The following is a 21,309-nucleotide window of genomic DNA, read 5'->3' as shown; positions in this document are numbered from 1 at the left end:
CTGTAGAAAATGTATTCCAAATCCAGTGATGAGAACACCAGTAGAATCATTAGTTTGATCACATTTAGATTATTGTTCAATCATTTGGTCAAGTACAACTGAAATGAACTGAAGCAAAGTGCAAGTTGCTCAAATAAAGCAGCTGGTGTAGTTTTAAGCTGCCCTTTCAGGACTAGTGTTAGAGAACTGAATACCAGCTAGTTTGGCTAAGTGGAAACGGTAGGATTCATTATTCTGTTATTAACTTTATTAGAAAAACTGTTATTACAAAAATGCCAAAAATACTTTACAGCAGACTGTTATTGTTCAGTGCTGAGCATGAATATTCCACTGGTCAGTCAGAGAGTCGCTCTTTGTCACCTCCGTGTGGAACTACCCTCATGCAAAGGACAGTGCAGTACAGAGCAATGGTGGCTGGAATTCTCTGTTCACAGCTTTTGGTTTTTGGAACGAATGCACTGACTTTATGTATTGACACTAGAATAACTGTTATTATTTACATTTGCTGCTTCTTTGTCAAGAATGGTTGAAGGGGAAAAACTATGGAACTTATGAACCCTATAGTAGCATAACTGTAACTGTGATAAGGAATAATGTAGAGCTGCTGTTTCACTGTTTTAGTTTTTAGTACGTTGCTGTACTGTCATGTAGGAATGTGTGCACTCCATTTTGTCTGTATAACGTATTGTTTTATGTTAAGAATACTTTTTGAAGTCTACAGACCCCAGGAAGAAGAGCTACTGCTTTGGCAGCAGTTAATGGGGATCTTACTAAACTAGACTGGATTTAGGTCAAGAACAGAAACCAGTCTTAGCTCTGGCTAACAGGGGACTTTGTGTCTGAGTGCATGAAGCAGGATCATGTTGGACAGTAGGGTCGGGCGGTTTCAGCTAAATCTTCCTGAGTGCTTGCCTGGTCCTGTCTCCACTGTGCCTGCATAGAGAGGGGGGGTGTCTGCACAGAGCCTCCTCTCTCTCCTTCATCCTCTCTGTCCTGTCTCCCTCTTCTTCTCCTCTCTCTCCTTCATCCTCTCTGTCCTGTCTCCCTCTTCTTCTCCTCTCTCTCCTTCATCCTCTCTGTCCTGTCTCCCTCTTCTTCTCCTCTCTCTCCTTCATCCTCTCTGTCCTGTCTCCCTCTTCTTCTCCTCCTCTACCCGGCCGACTGGCAGCAGGAAGGTTCCTCCTTAAGTAGACGGGTCCTGTTCAAGGTTTCTTCCTCTTAAAGGGAGTTTTTCTTGCCACAGTGATCTTAAGGGGGTTCAGGCTCTGGGTCTCTGTGAAGAGCTGTTGGAATCAATGTACATAAGTTATCCTACTTTTACTTCATTCTTTATGAGTTTATATGAGTTACATCTTACTCTTTATGTGTGCATAATGATTTAAGTATCTTACTGTGTGTAGTATCATTTAACCTGTTGATTTATGCTTCTATTTGAGTTAACCTAAATCACATGAGTGTTTTCTATTTGAGTTAACCTAAATCACATGAGTGTTTATGTTTGAAGGTATGCTTACTTTAGTTGAACCTTGACATTCACATAGAATGTTTATACAGCATGGTATGTGCAGCTTAACCACTTTACAACAGACCAAGACTGGAGAAAGAACAGAGGCCGAAGATGAAACACACACACTTTCACACAGAGGATTGTTAAAGATGTTCAAGGACATCGTAAAACGAAACTAAGATTTGTGATGCATGAACCCTTTGTCCCTTAGTAAACTATGTATTAGGGCGTTCCCAACTAATGAAAGGCTTGGAGAACCCAGAGCTGCTCAGAGTGGCGCGGGAGAGATTGTAACTGAGCAGTCTCTGGTCACTCTCCTTGCAAGTAAAAAGATATCTAACTCTCTGTGTCTCTTTTGTGCAGGTTGTGTAATACAAATGTTTGGGGTTTGAACCTAACATTTAATTGGTCCTTCGAGCCGGATTCCAAGATACCTGACGATCCCAGCGAACGAGGTGAGATCCAGAGAAAGACAGTGGCCACTGCTTGAGACCCTTTCCGGGACTGGTCCCTCCCTCGTGGGCTGGGGTCCGATGGTTGACGGAAAGTCCAGGAGACACAGACGATTGTGAGTATAGATTTCCTTAAAAAGGGGGAATGTGTGAAAGACGCGCGCAGTAAAAGATAAGAAGTACAAGAGGATGGTGAAATCCTCTGTGTGTTGACAAGAGGATGGTGAAATCCTCTGTGTGTTGAAGAAGTGAAAAAGTGAATAAAACCCTGACAATTCTAGACTCTATCAGGTCAAGTAAAAAAGTCCGCAGGAGGGTAGACTCCCCTAGTTTAAAACGACTAGTTAAATTCTACGTAGGACAGCGGAACCTGTTTGGCAACTGTGTTAAAATTAAAAGTAAAAAGTGAAGTGCACGTTCGAACAAAAAGGTGTGAAAGTGAATGTGTGAATGGAAACATAATTACCACTAGGTAATTATATTTCATATAAAACAACAAGACTCAAATGGTGAGCCTTTGTGGATGCATGTAGGCAAGAAAACTCCACCTGAAAAGGTTGAAGTGAGTTTTACCACAAAAGGTTATTGATTGCCATCTTGTTGAAAGAAATCCAGTGATAGAATACAGCAGGTATTAAGACCCACTGGATCCAACATCTAGATCAAAATGGGGAAGGGGCAAAGCAAAACCCGACAAAAGTTAATTGATGAGTTAACTTGTAAAGATTGGAAAATAGTTCAAAAGGCAGATGAAGCCGCGATAGAACCGTTAGGTCATTGGATAAAAAAGTATAGTTTTAATGGTAAACTATCAACTACTAATGTAAAAGACCTACAACTCAAAATTAGGATCAAATGTAAAGATGATAAAAATAAATTGAAAAAAGAAGGTTATGAACACACGCAGGTCTGGATCAAAATAGCAGGACAGCGTGAGGAGGGTGAGAAGAAGGCGAGACGGGAGAGGGATGAGAAAAAGAGAAAAGGGGCAGCAGGCAGTGACAGTGTAGGAGAGAAACAGACATTGATGTTTCACAGGAAGGAGGATGATGATTTTATTGGGCCATATGCTGAGGTTAGACAGCTGTTGCAACAACAGGCTGAAGTCTCCGCTCCAGACACACACATAACAGCGGGGCCACCAGGGGGGCCGCCCAAATACACACCTCTTGCAAATGAAATTTCACAGCCCAGCTACGCACCTCCTGTATTTGAAACTCCACACACAATGCTAACCCGTTCAAAAGGCAGTGTAGGAGACTGGTCAAAAGGCTTAACAACCGGAATACAAAATATGTTTTCTCCGAAACCAAAAATACCTGATTTCTCACAAGAGAGAGAAGACACAGATGTTTTCCCTCTAATAGAATTACCTAATCCACGCGCAGGCCAGGAGGGTGAGAGAGAGGTAATTAGAGTATTCAGAACTTGGACTCAAAGTGATGTTAAAAAAGCAGTTGAGGGGATTCCGCACCCTAAGGAGGATGTTGAGGAATGCATCACACAAATGGAAAATCTGCGACAATCATATCATTTAAATGGAGCAGAAGTTCAGCAAATTTGGATGACCTTGACAGGTCCTGACTGGTTTTATGTAAAAGGAAATTATTCCCCTACTGATGCACAAAACCAGATTCATCCTCCTGAGAGTGGGGAATTAAATGGAAATGTGAATCCGCTTTTAGACCGGATCAGAAACAGATATAGAAGGAGAGCAAATTACACTGAAATTGGAAGGTGTAAACAAAAGCCAGCAAAACCACAGTCCGCGGGACAGCATGACTAGAACATACACAGTTAGAAGGAGAACCTGAGGGAGAGGTTGATGAAGGAGAGGAAGTGTTAAATCTAGAGGATTTGTTTTTTGAGGAAAAAATAAGGCCAGAGATCACTATAATGGTACAAGGCACTCCAGTTAAATTTCTTTGTGACACTGGAGCGTGCAGGACCACAATTAGAGAAAAGCTACCGCACCTTGCATTGGGCCCTAATTATTCTACTGTACGATCAGCACAAGGTGCTATTAAAATGGTTCAAGAAACAGAACCTATATGGCTTAGAGACCCGAAAGGAAAATCATGTCAGCTATCAGTTTTGTGGCTGCCAGAATGTCCAGTAAATTTGCTTGGAAGAGATGCCTTAGTTTCTCTAGGCCTAGCCATTGTACCAACATCTGAAGGATTAAAAATGATCAGACAGAAACCAGATGAAGTATATGTAGTGCAAGGGACAGGGAAACCTAATTACTACTATACACTTGACATCCCTAACAGGCCACCCATTTCTATGGGAGATTCTCTTATGAATGAAGGGAAAGGAGCGGTGAGGCAGGTTCAGGATCAAATGTCACCAAATGATTTGCATTTCACCATGTGGTACACTGACCACGTTGATCCTAAGTATAAAGAACGTTTGGATAAAGTCACACCTGCTAAAGTGACAGTGACATACTTGTATTCTGATGGTATAGCAAATGCTGCAGCTGCAGTCACTGTACCAGATCAAGTTAAAACTTTGTACAGACAACACTGGAACCACATGCACATCTCTCTATGTAAACACACACATGCTAGATGGAGAGATCTCGGACAGCTAGTGAATAGAGGAGAGAAAGCTTGTGATTGGACAGCAACAGGTGTAAACACCTGGTATAGTGATTCAACTGAACTGACCAGAAAAGCATTATTCTGGACTGTGACTGTCCAAGCAGGAGTACATTTGGCTGAAACTGAAAAGTGATACATTTTCTTCACTGATGAGCAGGAAAATTTATTGAAACAAGTTCCCTCTGAACTATGGTCACAAGGACCCACGGATGTAGGACTAGTGAAACGAGCACAACCGGTAATAATCAGGCCCAAAACAGAACATCGTCCTAGAATAAAACAGTATCCTTTAAAGCCTGATGCAATGGAAGGAATAGAACCGGTAATTGAGGATTTAAAGAAAGCAGGTGTATTGATAGAATGCGCAGACTCCCCAGTGAACACGCCTATTTTTCCAGTGAAAAAGGCGCCTCCATCTACAGGGTGGAGGATGGTTCAGGATTTGATAGCAGTGAATAATGCAGTAATTCAGAGGTCTCCATGCGTAGCAGACCCACATACACTATTAAATTCACTGAATCCAAAAGCTAAATATTTTACTGTGATAGACATAAGCAATGCATTCTTTTCGGTACCAGTGCATAAAGATAGCCAATTCTGGTTTGCATTTACTTTCAAAGGAAAAAGATACACATACACCAGGTTGCCTCAAGGTTATTGTGAAAGTCCAACTATTTATTCACAAGTAATTGCTTCTAGTCTTTCCACTTTTGAACCTCCAAGTAAGAGTCAATTGCTTACTTATGTAGATGACATTCTCGTGGCGTCAGAAACAGAGGCAGGCTGTAAAACGGACACGATTGCATTGTTAAAACATTTGGCACAAGAGGGCCATAAAGTAAACAAAAGCAAACTACAGTTCTGTCAGGAAAAAGTAAAATATTTAGGACACCAGTTATGTACAGGGGGGAGAACAATACTGGAGGAGAGAAAAGCTGCAATTCTACAAGCACCCAAGCCACTAACAAAAAAGCAGATGATGTCATTTTTAGGTTTGACTAATTATTGCCGAAGTTGGGTGCCGAATTATGCAGAATTAACTGCACCATTACAGTCTTTGATGTATAAGGAAGAATTGAAAATGTCAGACAGCCTTAAGTGGACAATTGAAGCTGAAAATGCTCTGTGCAATTTAAAACAGGCCATGGTAAGCAGCTGCACATTGGCCTTACCAGACTACCAAAAGGAGTTTGTGCAAATGGTAGATTGTAAAGGATATTTCATGACCTCAGTTTTGACACAAATGCATGGAAATAAACTCAGGCCAATTGCCTACTACTCGACAAAGTTGGATGCTGTAGCATGTGCATTGCCTCATTGCGTGAGAGCAGTGATCGCTGCGTCATTAGCTGTAATTTCAAGTGCAGACATTGTACTTTTTCATCCGTTACTTTTAAAAGTCCCTCATGCTGTGTCTGCCCTATTATTGCAAACCAAAATGACTTTTCTCTCCCCGGCCAGACACTTATCCTGCATGTCCATTTTACTCTCACAGCCACATCTAAAAATAGAACGGTGCACAGCACTTAACCCGGCTACACTCGTGCCCACGGAAGGGGAGGGGGAGCCTCATGACTGTGAATCTCTATCAGAACAGACAGCTAAGAGCAGAGCAGACTTAAAGGACATTCCTTTACAGCAGGGACACACACTGTTTGTTGACGGTTCTTCTAAAAAGGATGATAAAGGAAAAACAAAGACAGGCTATGCTGTCGTAACATAAGATAAGGTTTTGAGAGCAGAGGCACTCCCTCAACATTTTTCTGCACAAGCAGCAGAATTAGTAGCTCTCACTGAAGCTTGTAAATTAATGAAAGACAAAATAGCAACAATTTACACTGACAGCCAATACGCATATGCAACAACTCATACATTTGCGCAACATTGGAAAAATAGAGGCATGATAACATCTACGGGAAAACCAGTAACACATGCAAAACTTCTCTCAGAACTGCTACAGGCTATACATTTGCCGAAACAATTAGCCATATGCAAATGTGCAGCACACACAAACGGGACTGACCCTGTTTCTAGAGGAAATGCATTTGCAGACAAAACAGCAAAAGAAGCCGCGCAGGGTGAAATCCATGTTTTCAGTATGTCAGACACTAGCTTAAACCATGACATACTACGTGATATGCAACAACAATCACCCAACCAAGAGCTGGGACAGTGGAAACGAAAGGGGGCACAACTAAAAGAGGGAATATACACATGACCAGAAAATAAACCAATCCTACCAAAAAATCTATATAAATGGGCCGCTATATGGAGCCATGGGCAAACACATGTCTCCACAGGGGGGATGTTGAGTTTAGTGGCCAGAAAGTACACAACATATGGATTCAATTCCTATTCAAAAAATTTTTGCAGAGCATGTTTGATATGTGCAAAACATAATGCTCAAGGCAATTTGAGACCAAAAAGAGGACAGTTTCCAAAACCTAATTATCCGTTCCAGCACATACACATGGATTTCATAGAACTAAACAAAAGTGAAGGTAAAAAATACTGTTTAGTCATAATTGATTCTTTTTCAAAATGGATTGAACTATTTCCTACTAAAAACCCAGACGCACTAACGGTAGCGAAAGCTTTGTGTAAAGACATTATTCCTCGCTATGGGATTCCAGAAAAAATCTACAGTGATAATGGTTCTCATTTTGTAAATCAACTAATCTCTAACATAGGCAAAATGTTTTGTATAGATCTAAAACACCATTGTGCTTATCATCCACAGAGCGCAGGGTTGGTAGAGAGAATGAATGGAACAATAAAAAATAGACTTAAGAAATGTATGGAAGAGACAAACAGACCATGGACTAAATGCTTAGATTTAGTAAAGTTGTACATAAACATTACAAGTACAAATGGACTAACACCTTATGAAATTCTGTTTGGCAGACCTTACAGATTGCCTTTCTTTCAAAATGTGTGGGAAACTGATGACGAAAGTACTTTAGCTGACTACATGAGAAAAATGCTGGAGCAACGGAAAGAGGTGTTTAATCAGACCGATAACGATGATACATCCTCTGTGTTCCCACAGGATGACCAGCTAGTAGAGCCAGGAGACTGGGTCCTGATAAAAAGTATAAAGAAGAAACATTGGCATTCACCTAAGTGGGAAGGCCCGTATCAGGTACTTTTAACAACTGGCACAGCAGTGAAGGTTGCAGAAAGGAGTACTTGGGTTCATTTGTCTCATTGTAAGAAAATAATCAAACATGAGTAAAATAACTTTTATGATTATAGCGCATGCAGTTGCTGTCATCCTCTGTATTGTAGTGTTAGTGCTGTGGTATTTGGTGTAGATTAGTGACTTCTCAAAACAGGCACCTCCAGAGCAAAGGCCGACTACAAAGGGGGCCGTAACCATAGGTTGCTGTCGTCTCAAACTCGGTGAAGATTGTCCACCACTCTGGGCAGGTGATTTAGGAGGAGTCTTAGGAGTGTTGAAAAATGGTGTTGACCCCAGCACATAAGAGGATGGTAGCCGTAGCAGGAGTAATCGGACTCGTTGCTATAACTATAATCTTGTTATGGGAAAGATATGAGACACTATCAGCTAAGGAAAAGAGAGCGATCGACTTTGTTCCTGTACACCCATGCTCAGAAAAATATCAGTAACCTGACTTCAACCCAGAAGTAGTTTTGTGTTACAACTCTGTAACTGTGAGCCAGACCATTGTTATTCCTAGCTCCGCCTTTCAGACTGCAGTTCATCGTTCACAGCCAAAAGACTATTTCCGACATACATAGACAGCATCGGAGTACCCAGGGGCGTCCCAGATGAGTATAAACTGGTAAACCAAGTTTCTGCAGGTTTTGAATCTGTTTTATGTTGGTGGTGCACTATTAATAAAAATGTAGACCGAATCAACTACATCCACTTTAATGTGCAGAAATTAGGAAACAAAACTGAAGAAGGTTTCTCCGCTATTCACGAGCAGCTTTCCGCTACCTCTTTAATGGCTTTCCAAAATCGTATTGCTGTTGATATGTTGTTGGCAGAGAAAGGTGGAGTCTGTTCCATCTTTGGGGACCAGTGCTGCACGTTCGTTCCGAATAACACAGCAGCTGATGGCAGCCTTACCAGGGCTCTGGAAGGCTTAAAATCCCTTAACAGCAAGATGAAAGACCATTCTGGAGTGGACACATCGCTGTGGAACGGTTTTGGAGACATGTTTGGCAAGTATAAACAATTGGTGATGTCCATCATCATGTCTATCGCTGTATTTGCCGCTATTCTCACCTTATGTGGATGTTGTTGCATTCCCTGCATTAGAGCATTGTGCACTAGAATGATAACCACCGCCATAGCACCTGTTAGAGCAGAGATGCGGGAAGTGTATGCTCTGTTACCTTTTGTTGTAGAAAATCCACAGGAGGATGAGGATGACGATGACGAAGACATGGCTGTCTTCCTACCTGACTGAGATGATCCATCCCTCTGAGTGTACCATTTTATACTGCATGTATGAATTTGTGACCGAAAATCTTAACCAGAAGTGGTCATTAAAGGATGTAACATAAAGCAGTAAAAGTGAATAAACAGGAGGGAAATGTTGGAATCAATGTACATAAGTTATCCTACTTTTACTTCATTCTTTATGAGTTTATATGAGTTACATCTTACTCTTTATGTGTGCATAATGATTTAAGTATCTTACTGTGTGTAGTATCATTTAACCTGTTGATTTATGCTTCTATTTGAGTTAACCTAAATCACATGAGTGTTTTCTATTTGAGTTAACCTAAATCACATGAGTGTTTATGTTTGAAGGTATGCTTACTTTAGTTGAACCTTGACATTCACATAGAATGTTTATACAGCATGGTATGTGCAGCTTAACCACTTTACAACAGACCAAGACTGGAGAAAGAACAGAGGCCGAAGATGAAACACACACACTTTCACACAGAGGATTGTTAAAGATGTTCAAGGACATCGTAAAACGAAACTAAGATTTGTGATGCATGAACCCTTTGTCCCTTAGTAAACTATGTATTAGGGCGTTCCCAACTAATGAAAGGCTTGGAGAACCCAGAGCTGCTCAGAGTGGCGCGGGAGAGATTGTAACTGAGCAGTCTCTGGTCACTCTCCTTGCAAGTAAAAAGATATCTAACTCTCTGTGTCTCTTTTGTGCAGGTTGTGTAATACAAATGTTTGGGGTTTGAACCTAACAAGAGCTTTGAGACAATTTGTGATAGTAAAATGTGCTGTATGAATAAAACTGAATTGAACTGAATTAAATATAGTTTTTATTGAGGCTTTTTAAAAACGCATATAGTGAACTGACTTTTCTTAAATTTTAATACTGGCAGCATGCCGCATTATTAAACTGGTATGAGCCAGGCCCAATGTGTTTGTTTTTGTAATTTTATCATGTTAAGAGCCTTGTGCAGTATTTATGTTAGAAGTTACGCATGGTAAGAAAAACTGAAAACCTGCCGCGCACGTTTTCCGCTGCTAAGTTTTTCTAATGGAAACAATTAAAGTTATAAATGTAGGCTCAGACGGCACCAAACTGTTGGCTTGTTCCTACACCGTTCAGAAACTAAACACCATCTAAGCTCTGGCTCGTCCTCTGAAGCGCAGCAGTGTTCTATAAGGGACCAGGTCACAGGTTCGACTACAGCTCTCTCTCTCTCTCTTCTCTCTTCTCTCTCTCTCTCTCTCTCTCTCTCTCTCTCTCTCTCTCTCTCTCTTCTCTCTTCTCTCTCTCTCTCTCTCTCTCTCTCTCTCTCTCTCTCTCTCTCTCTCTCTCCTCCAAAAGTAAAATACATTATACTACTGAAGGAAAACTGAAGATTCAACCACACAAGGCATCAAATAAAATATGTTTAATATTTGATCCTTATCTTTTATATAAGTGGATTCACTTTTTTTATTAACGGTATTAAAAATGATACCGTGGCTACCTGTGTGCCCCACCAGTATACCTTAATACCTTAATACCGCCCAACCCTACTGGACAGGAAGTAAAGTTCAGCTCTCTTTCCTGTCATGTGTGCAGCCTTTGGAGGCCTCAGCTCCAGGGCACAGAAACTATCTCTGACATGTACACCAGAGGAAGTGAGTGAGCACAATAACAAAAGACATTCACTGACTGGAAGGAACAGAAACGACTGGTTACATGATCCTTGAAGAACAACACATAATCTGAACTGTATGTACACTAACATGTACGACACACTCATTCATATGCAGCATAAGAAGATTCATATTACTGTATTACAATATGGACCAAAGCTTCATGGATGGAAGCTCTGTGAGTTTTACAACAGTATCAGACAGAGAACTGACCCCAGAGTCTGCAGTCTGCAATCTGGACTCTGCAGAAAACCACACAGCTGCTTCACTCCTGAATCCTGCAGGTTGTCGTTTCTACTCAGCTCCAGCTCTGTCAGATGGGAGGGGTTGGACTTCAGAGCTGAGGCCAGAGAAGCAGAGCTGAACTCTGACAGACTGCATCTCTTCAATCTGAATAAAGAATAACAGATGAAATGATTAATAATCAATCAGATGAGTTTCAATGATCAGATGAACATTCTTGTGTCCAAACAGCCTTTAAGGTTAACTGACTTTAGAAACAGAGGACATTTTCTACATATTAACAAACACTTGTTTTTATGACAGCAGAGTACATTTAAAACAGGAGCACCAAAAACATGAACAAAAGAACATTTACAGCTTTATGAACAGAAGCTCTGTGAGGATTTAAATTAGACATACAACAGTATCAGACAGAGAACTGACCTCAGAGTCTGCAGTCTGCAATCTGGACTCTGCAGAAAACCACACAGCTGCTTCACTCCTGAATACTGCAGGTTCCTGTTTCCACTCAGCTCCAGCTCTGTCAGATGGGAGGGGTTGGACTTCAGAGCTGAGACCAGAGAAGCACAGCTGATCTCTGACAGACTGCAGTCCTCCAATCTGAATAAAGAATAACAGATGAAATGATTGATAATCAATCAGATGAGTTTCAATGATCAGATGAACATTATTGTGTCCAAACAGCCTTTAAGGTTAACTGACTTTAACAGCTATCAGAGGACATTTTTTACAGTTTCTGTAACAAACAGACTGAATTTAGGAATTTAGGATGATTCTATTTATACGTCCACACAAACCCCTGTTTAGTAATATTTAGTAATATTTTACAAGTCGAACTGAGACGAATTGAAAATTTGATGAGGGACATAAAATGGTGATTAATGCAGGGAAAAGTAAATGTATGGTGTTGGGATCCAGGTCTCTGGTAAAGATCCACCTGTGTTGGGTCTGACTGGGGGGTGCTGTAATAGAACAGGTCACTGAGGTAAAGCTACTCGGTGTGACTGGTGACAGTTTGTTGAATTGGAATAGTCATAAATCAAACATTAATGAGTGTGGAGGTGTCAAGCACTGTAGAAAATGTATTCCAAATCCAGTGATGAGAACACCAGTAGAATCATTAGTTTGATCACATTTAGATTATTGTTCAATCATTTGGTCAAGTACAACTGAAATGAACTGAAGCAAAGTGCAAGTTGCTCAAATAAAGCAGCTGGTGTAGTTTTAAGCTGCCCTTTCAGGACTAGTGTTAGAGAACTGAATACCAGCTAGTTTGGCTAAGTGGAAACGGTAGGATTCATTATTCTGTTATTAACTTTATTAGAAACACTGTTATTACAAAAATGCCAAAAATACTTTACAGCAGACTGTTATTGTTCAGTGCTGAGCATCAATATTCCACTGGTCAGTCAGAGAGTCGCTCTTTGTCACCTCCGTGTGGAACTACCCTCATGCAAAGGACAGTGCAGTACAGAGCAATGGTGGCTGGAATTCTCTGTTCACAGCTTTTGGTTTTTGGAACGAATGCACTGACTTTATGTATTGACACTAGAATAACTGTTATTATTTATATTTGCTGCTTCTTTGTCAAGAATGGTTGAAGGGGAAAAACTATGGAACTTATGAACCCTATAGTAGCATAACTGTAACTGTGATAAGGAATAATGTAGAGCTGCTGTTTCACTGTTTTAGTTTTTAGTACGTTGCTGTACTGTCATGTAGGAATGTGTGCACTCCATTTTGTCTGTATAACGTATTGTTTTATGTTAAGAATACTTTTTGAAGTCTACAGACCCCAGGAAGAAGAGCTACTGCTTTGGCAGCAGTTAATGGGGATCTTACTAAACTAGACTGGATTTAGGTCAAGAACAGAAACCAGTCTTAGCTCTGGCTAACAGGGGACTCTGTGTCTGAGTGCATGAAGCAGGATCATGTTGGACAGTAGGGTCGGGCGGTTTCAGCTAAATCTTCCTGAGTGCTTGCCTGGTCCCGTCTCCACTGTGCCTGCATAGAGAGGGGGGGTGTCTGCACAGAGCCCCATCAAAACAGCTGCTGTAGCCTACAATTCACTGCAGGTAAAGTGCATTATAAACTGCCTGAAACAGGTAGCCATCTTTGTCAGTTAATATCTGTGTTCACTGTCTTCCTCGTAGTTTTGTGCCTCTCTCTCCTTCATCCTCTCTGTCCTGTCTCCCTCTTCTTCTCCTCTCTCTCCTTCATCCTCTCTGTCCTGTCTCCCTCTTCTCCTCTCTCTCTCCTTCATCCTCTCTGTCCTGTCTCCCTCTTCTTCTCCTCTCTCTCTCCTTCATCCTCTCTGTCCTGTCTCCCTCTTCTTCTCCTCTCTCTCTCCTTCATCCTCTCTGTCCTGTCTCCCTCTTCTTCTCCTCTCTCTCTCCTTCATCCTCTCTGTCCTGTCTCCCTCTTCCTCTCTCTCTCTCCTTCATCCTCTCTGTCCTGTCTCCCTCTTCTTCTCCTCTCTCCTTCATCCTCTCTGTTCTGTCTCCCTCTTCTCATCTCTCTCTCCTTCATCCTCTCTGTCCTGTCTCCCTCTTCTTCTCCTCTCTCTCCTTCATCCTCTCTGTCCTGTCTCCCTCTTCTTCTCCTCCTCTACCCGGCCGACTGGCAGCAGGAAGGTTCTTCCTTAAGTAGACGGGTCCTGTTCAAGGTTTCTTCCTCTTAAAGGGAGTTTTTCTTGCCACAGTGATCTTAAGGGGGTTCAGGCTCTGGGTCTCTGTGAAGCACTTTGAGACAATTTCTGATTGTAAAATGTGCTGTATGAATAAAACTGAATTGAACTGAATTAAATATAGTTTTTTTTTAGGCTTTTTGAAAACGCATATAGTGAACTGACTTTTTTAAATGTTAATGCTGGCAGCACGCCGCATTATTAAACTGGTATGAGGCAGTCCTGATGTGTTTGTTTTTGTGATTTTATCAGTTTAGAGTAGGGGTGGAACGGTTCACTGAATCCACGGTTCGGTTCGTATCACAGTTCTGAGGTCACAGTTTTCGGTTCAGTTTACAATGTTGAGGTTTTTTCTACTTTTAACACTCTGGAAATAAAAGCTTTATGAACAGAAGCTTTGTGAGGATTTAAATTAGACATATAACAGTATCAGACAGAGAACTGACCTCAGAGACTGCAGTCTGCAATCTGGACTCTGCAGAAAACCACACAGCTGCTTCACTCCTGAATCCTGCAGGTTGTTTCCTCTCAGGTCCAGATGTGTCAGATGGGAGGGGTTGGACTTCAGAGCTGAGGCCAGAGAAGCACAGCTGTTCTCTGACAGACTGCAGCTCATCAATCTGAATAAAGAATAACAGATGAAATGATTGATAATCAATCAGATGTGATCAGTTTCAATGATCAGATCTACATGTGTGTGTCCTCATCAACATGTCAGCAACATTCACACCTGTTCATGTCAACACAGATCAATAACCTGCTGCTGGCCTCAGTCAGTCTGTCATTACAGGATCAATATCAGATCACACATGTTGGAGCACAAACTGTTCATCATTTCATTCCAACCAATCAGGGAGCTTCTTACAGTTATCTTTGTCTGACTGTTTTCAGCAGAAAGTGTCACAGACAGAATAAATGGAGGCTAGAAGAAGAAGCTGAATGACAGAAACCTCAACAGCTGAGAGGAAGAGGAGGCAGAAATGGAGACGATGAAGACATTTACACCATTTTAAACATCAGAATAAATTCTATAATCTCAGATTATTCTGTCAATTCTCTTATTTGTTCCACTGTGTAAACTTCCATCATTCATTATTCATTGATTTCAATGATGTCCTCCATGTTCTTATGATGTTTGTGAAAACCTCTTTCATTGATTGATAGATTAATCATTCATGTTTGAACCCAAACTGAAGCTGCTTCCACAGCTGAGCTGACTGACAGCTAAAGGCTCATCCTCCATTCTACTGTGATGAATCCTAGGAACTACAAGTAAAGATCTGAGATCTGACTGTTCTGTTAGGAACATACGGTTCTATCAGGTCCTGCAGAGATCATGGAGCTAGTCCATGAAGAGCCTTGTAGGTGAGGAGAAGGATCTTTAAGTGTATTCTTGAGCCCACTGGGAGCCAGTGAAGAGAAGCTAGAACAGCAGAGATATGATCCTTTGGCTGCTTCCTGTCAGAACTCTAGCTGCTGCTTCTGGATCAGCTGCAGCTGTTCATGCAGTGATGTGGACATCCTGACAATAGTGAGCTGCAGTAGTCCAGTCTAGAAGTAACAAAAGCCTGGAGGAGGTTTTCAGCATCACTCTGAGAGAGGATGCTCCTGATCTTAGTGATATTACAGAGGTGGAAGAAGGTGGTCTGAGAGACCTGTTTCATATGAGGGATAGACCACATGTCCTGATCAAAGAGAACTCCGAGGTTCCTCACAGTCGGACTGGAGGACAAAGTGATGCCGTCCAGAGAGAGAATGTTATCAGATAATCTAGATCTGAGATGTTTGGGCCAAAAATAATGAGCTCAGTTTGGTCTGAGTCTAACAGTAAAAAGTTGGAGGTCATCCAGTCCTTTCATAGACAAACATGTTCATGTCTGTTTTATAGAACATTTGATTGTACTTACAGATTATTGAACATCTACAAGTGGTCCATCCACAGAAGCTGACTGGGGGTTTTGTTCTGTATCTGGTAACATTGGAGTCAGATTCTCAGCAGATTTCTTCACAGACAGAAAGAATGATCCCTGACACCAACGACTCTTTAATGAACCTGTGAACACCAGACTGGAGCTGATCTGTCATCAGACCAACGAGGACTGAGGAGACACCTGCTGACATGAAGGACCATGATGCTCCTTCATTTAAACTGTCTGTGCTCCCTGTTCTGTCTGTCAGTCCTGACAGGTGCTCTGTGCAGTCTGAGACAAACTGGACCTCCATTCTTCATAAACCTGATCATAAATAATAACAGAGAACTGACCTCAGAGTCTGCAGTCTGCAGTGAGGACTCTGCAGTCCAGAACACAGTTGCTCTACTCTTGAATCCTGCAGGTCGTTGCTGCTCAGGTCCAGTTCTGTCAGATGGGAGGGGTTGGACTTCAGAGCTGAGGCCACGACTTCACAGTGAGTCTCTGAGAGTCTACAGTCAGAAAGTCTGTGATGACAGAAACATTAGAAAACATGTTATTATGAAAGAGGACACTTCATATGGACTTCATCTGAAGACAGATGGACACGTCCTGTTGGACATGTTGCTCTGCACATCAGTGCCTCAGCTCATCTGATCTGACTGTGTTTGACATGAAACAATAATCCTCATCAGACTGTTAATCTGTGCTGTAATCTGCAGATGAAGGCAGAGAACATGGAGTTCCATTCAGGTCTCCATGCTGTCCACAGTCTGTCAGTGAGATCTGACCCACGTCTGAGTCCACAGAGTCACCATGAGGATGTCTTCATCAGAGACACATTCTGAGTGTTCTTACTGAGCCGCTGCTGCAGCTACAATTACACACTGATGTCAACAATGATCAGATTTGTATAGAAACACACACAAACAGAAGAACATCTGTCAAATGGAACAATAATTAGAAACAACAAGAAAACTTCTTCATTCATTTAACAGCTTTAAACAGAAACAGCTGAAAAATCCACGTTTTCACAGCTGAAGAACATCTGAGACAAAAACACAGCTGACATGTTCCAATGAACACATGGACCTCTGAAGAACCACACAGTGTGGATCTGTGAAGACCTGAACCACTAATCCACACTGATTCACAATCATCATCACATCTGGACTCACCGAGCCTTCCTGCAGTTCCTCACAGCTGGAATCAGTCTCTGTCGTCCCTGGTCTGTTGTGTTGTACTCTTTCAGGTTCAGCTCCTCGAGAACCTCCTCTGACATCTGCAGCATGTAGGCCAGAGCTGAACAGTGGATCTCAGAGAGTTTCTTCTCTGATCTGGTCTCTGACTGCAGGAACTCTTGGATCTCCTGATGGACTGAGAGGTCCTTCATCTCCATCAGACAGTGGAAGATGTTGATGCTTCTGTCAGGAGAGATTTCATCAGTGTTCATCTCCTTCAGGTTGTTGATAACTGTCTGGATGGTTCTTGAATTTTTCTTTTTCTGACCCAGCAGGCCCCCTAAGAGTCTCTGGTTGGACTGCAGAGAGAAGCCATGAAGGAAGCGAACAAACAGGTCCAGGTGGCCATTTTTACTTTGGAGGGATTTCTTCATGGCTCTCTTCAGGAAGTCATTCAGACATGAAATTTTTGGATCTTTCTTTTTATTTTGCTTAAAACCCCTCCCGAGTAAAGACTCTGGCTTTGAGTCCAGCAGGAACCCTCTCAGCAGCTCAGTGTTCCTGTTGGTGAAACAGTGGAACATGTAGACTGCAGCCAGAAACTCCTGAACGCTCAGATGAACAAAGCAGTAGACAGTTTTCTGGAAGATCACGCTCTCTCTTTTGAAGATCTGTGTACAAACTCCTGAGAACACCGTGGCCTCTGTGACATCCAGACCACACTGCTCCAGGTCTTCTTGGTAGAACATGATGTTTCCTTTCTCCAGATGTTCAAAGGCCAGCCTCCCCAGCTTCAGAAGAACTTCCCTGTCAGCCTCCGTCAGCTCCTGAGGACTGGTCTCATGTCCCTCATGGTACTTGTGCTTCTTCCTGATGGTCTGGACCAGCAGGAAGTGTGAGTACATGTCAGTCAGGGTCTTGGGCAGCTCTCCTCTCTGCTCTGTAGTCAACATGTGCTCCAGAACTGTAGCAGTGATCCAGCAGAAGACTGGGACTGCACACATGATGTGGAGGCTCCTAGAGGTCTGGATGTGGGAGAGGATTCTGCTGGACAGCTCTTCATCACTGAACCTCCTCCTGAAGTACTCCTCCTTCTGGGCGTCAGTGAAGCCTCGTACTTCTGTCAGCCTGTCCACACATCCAGGAGGGATCTGATTGGCTGCTGCAGGGCGGGAAGTTATCCAGACCAGAGCCGAGGGAAGCAGGTTCCCCTGGATGAGGTTTGTGAGCAGCACGTGGACCGATGACTTCTGTGTGACATCAGACAGCCGCTGACTGCTGCTGAAGTCCAGAGAAAGTCTGCTTTCATCCAGGCCGTCTAAGATGAACAAAGGTTTACAGACAGCGAGCTGCTCTGCTGTGACCTTCTGTAATGTTGGATGGAAGACATGGAGCAGCGTCAGAAGACTGTGCTGCTCATCTCTGATCAAGTTCAGCTCCCTGAAGGAAAGCAGAACCACCACACTGACATCTTGGTTCTCTGAGCCCTCGGCCCAGTCCAGACTGAACTTCTGCACTGAGAAGGTTTTTCCAACGCCAGCGACGCCGTTCGTCAGAACCACTCTGATGGCTGTCTGTTGGTCAGCTGAGGCTTTGAAGACGTCCTGGCACCTGATTGGAGTCTCATGGAGGGTCTTCATCTTGGAAGCTGTCTCCAGCTGCCTGACCTCATGTTGGGTCTGGACCTCTTCGCTCTGTCCCTCTGTGATGTAGAGCTCAGTGTAGACCCTGTTGAGGAGGGTTCCACTTCCTGTTTCATCAGTTCCTTCAGTCACATGTTCACATCTCCTCTTCAGACTGACCTTATGTTCCTCTAAAACCTGCTGCAGACCAACATCTGCTGAAAGACAAGGACCACAATGAGAAATCTTTCATGTCTGTACAACACAACACAACCACAAGTCCAGTTTCAGAAAAGAGTCCCTCAGCAGACACATGTCCAGTCTTACCTTGTCCTTGTCTTTGTTTTGATCTTGGCAGCTGCTCGTCCTCACAGACGTCGCTCCTCTTCCTCTTTCTGTGGAGACATGTCTTCATCAGTAAAATTATTTCTGGTTGTTATAAAAACATCAGAAAGTGTCGAGCAGCTTAGACGCTCTCAGAGAAACAGGAAGTCATGAACATGAATGAGCTGCTGTCTTTAACCACTGAGATCTTCCTGCAGGTTTCTGTGAACACACAGAGTCCACAGTGAAAGTCTCTCTGCTGCAGCTGAGACCAGATCAGATTCTAAATGAGGTCTGAATACTTTGAGTTCATCAGGGTCATCATGTGGACATGAATGAAGACAAACTGCACCAGTGACATCATCACCGTCCATCAGGACACTATAGAAACTCTCTTACTGTGGATTGAAGGGTCCAGGTTCCGCACTGAAGTCTGGAGGGTCAAATCTGGAATGGCCATTCTTCATGGACTCACAGATGGATCCTGGTCCTCTGGGTCTGCAAACACAAACAAAGTCAGAGTAAAACCTAAGAAGATCAATCCAAACAGAATCAGATGAAACCTGTTTAGAAAGAAACCTTTGTGAAGCAGTTTGTTTTTATGAAGGAGAATAAAAACGGATTCAAATAATAATAAATCAGGTTTCATGTGAAGAAACGAGAGATTTTATGTTGAAGCCTTAAAAGGAGTTTGTGTTGTCTCTGGGAGTTTAACTGGTTCAGAGTGGCAAGCTGTGGCTGAGTTCCTGTTAAAGAACCAAGGATGCAGATGTCCTGTTCATGGCTGATTTATTGACTGTGGTCTGTAATAACAACAAAGTAAAACTCATGATACATATATTCAGCACTCAAATATGTCCCATGAATCATAAAACACAAACAAATCCCCTCACACAAGGCTCACAGATTGTGCGTCTTAGCTAGTTAGCTCACCAACATAACAACATTAATTAGGTCAAGTCAGTTTTATCTTATTTTACATAAGGTGCCAGATCATAGCAGAATCATTTAAGGTTACCTTTCCTACAGAACAGACAACACCTTGTTCTATTACTAAACAAACTGAATAGCTTCATGTTGTTTGTTTTATGTGCATGGAGGCATGTCATTTCTGTACATGCTTTACTGTCTTTACTGCTTTCTGCCTTCAGGTGTACTCACATACACACACAGACAGGTGTGTGTACAGACAGGTGAGCACAGTCCTATCAGCAGTTAGAGAGCGTGTGTTTTGTTCACCATTACTTGTGACATGCTAGCTGGATACACTGAACTCCACTGACTATGCTAGGCTAAGCTAACGTTACTGGTGTCAGCATTATTCTTATTTGTGCCATTTAAATATGCTGTTTACATCCCGCTCTGTAAGCCATGGCGGGACGACTGGATGCTGGGTGCTGTGGGTCTCCTCTCTGCTCTGACTGCAGCTGCTGTGAGGCGGGGAGGAGCTCACAGCTGCACCTCCTGAACGTCCCATGCCGAACTAATGCTTAACTAAACAATACATGATATTAGCTACAAACTCCGGCTGGTTAGAACATCATTCATCTCACCTTCTGGCATCTACACACAGCAATAAACCAGGGAGATACTCAGTGAGAAAGAAACTACAATCTCCCTCTGGAGAAACATCACAGCACAGAATTTCTTCAGCAGGTGTGATGCCTTCACCAGCATCAGGACCACTATGATGCATTCAAGAACGTTGGACATATGAAACTTCCAATGAAACTCAGCTCAACAGTCACAGTGTGGCTTTCTAACAAGCCTCAGCTCCCAGCCCTAACTGATCCACATGTGGAGGCAGCAGCAGGGCTCTTACCTTGGACTGAAGGGTCCAGGTTCAGGACTGAAGTTTGGAGGGTCAAGTCTGGAATGTCCACTCTTCATGGACTCACAGATGGATCCTGGTCCTCTGTGTCTGCAAACACAAATGTTTCTGTTCACATGGATCAATCAGTGAAGTCTCTCTGAACACATGAAGGACTGATCATCTGATGATCAGATGGTTCAATAACAGTCCTCTTCTTTAAGCTCTGACTGAACCTCTGTAACATCAGGGACAGAAGAGATTCACATGAGACACATACAGGACTCAGCAGCAGGACTCTTACTTTGGACTGAAGGGTCCAGGTTCAGCACTGAAGTCTGGAGGTTCTTCTTTGGACCAGTCACTCTTCAGAGACTCACAGATGGATCCTGGTGGTCCTGCTCTGCCCTCCTCTTCCTCCACACCACCATCCATCTTCAGTCAGTCTCAGGCCTGAACCAGGATCACTCAGAGACTGTAACAGTCAGCTTCTCTGCACTGAGCTGGTTTCTAACCTGTGAACAACAAACAGAGGAGCTGGGTTCAGCTGATCCAGGTTTCAGAGCTCACATTTAAAGAGAGATCAGAGGACTGAACATGTTCTAATGCAGATGTTCAGGAGGAAGGTTCTCCTTATGAGCCGGTCCTGTTCAAGGTCTCTTCCTGTTAAAGGGAGTTTTTCCTGACACAGTTGGTCTTCAGGGGGTTCAAGCTCTGGGTCTGAGAACATTCCAGTACAGACTGCAGTGACACAGCTCGGTTTGGTAATAACTAAAAACATCCTCCAAAATGCAAATATTACCCCCACACTCAATGCTGTGAAAAGGTTTTTAACCATTGGTGGACTGGGACTGGTGATTTGTCTCTTCTA

The 21,309-nt window shown here is 42.7% G+C and overlaps 1 protein-coding gene across 33 annotated transcripts in view; it reads right to left on the bottom strand.

Annotated features, from left to right (window-relative positions):
* The window catches only part of LOC114453318 (NLR family CARD domain-containing protein 3-like), a 444,189-nt gene that overhangs the window by 90,724 nt on the left and 332,156 nt on the right, over window positions 1-21,309 (bottom strand). For 13 of the 33 annotated variants that reach the window (XM_028433155.1, XM_028433178.1, XM_028433151.1 and 10 more), the window contains 4 exons: window positions 16,680-18,522; window positions 15,855-16,028; window positions 14,038-14,211; window positions 11,329-11,505 (listed from right to left, as the gene is read on the bottom strand). In XM_028433155.1, coding sequence (XP_028288956.1) covers window positions 11,329-11,505; window positions 14,038-14,211; window positions 15,855-16,028; window positions 16,680-18,522 — 2,368 coding nt within the window. Of the gene's footprint in view, window positions 1-9,694; window positions 9,705-11,328; window positions 11,506-14,037; window positions 14,212-15,854; window positions 16,029-16,679; window positions 18,523-18,631; window positions 18,700-19,027; window positions 19,127-20,450; window positions 20,550-20,742; window positions 20,954-21,309 lie in introns of all 33 variants that reach the window. The other 20 variants (XM_028433148.1, XM_028433156.1, XM_028433146.1 and 17 more) reach the window with 10 other exon arrangements.

The sequence above is a fragment of the Parambassis ranga genome, chromosome 20 (assembly GCF_900634625.1).
Source record: "Parambassis ranga chromosome 20, fParRan2.1, whole genome shotgun sequence".
Lineage (NCBI taxonomy): Eukaryota > Metazoa > Chordata > Actinopteri > Ambassidae > Parambassis > Parambassis ranga.
The sequence above is the reverse complement of the archived record's forward strand: the minus strand, read 5'-3'. Positions and strand labels throughout refer to the sequence as shown.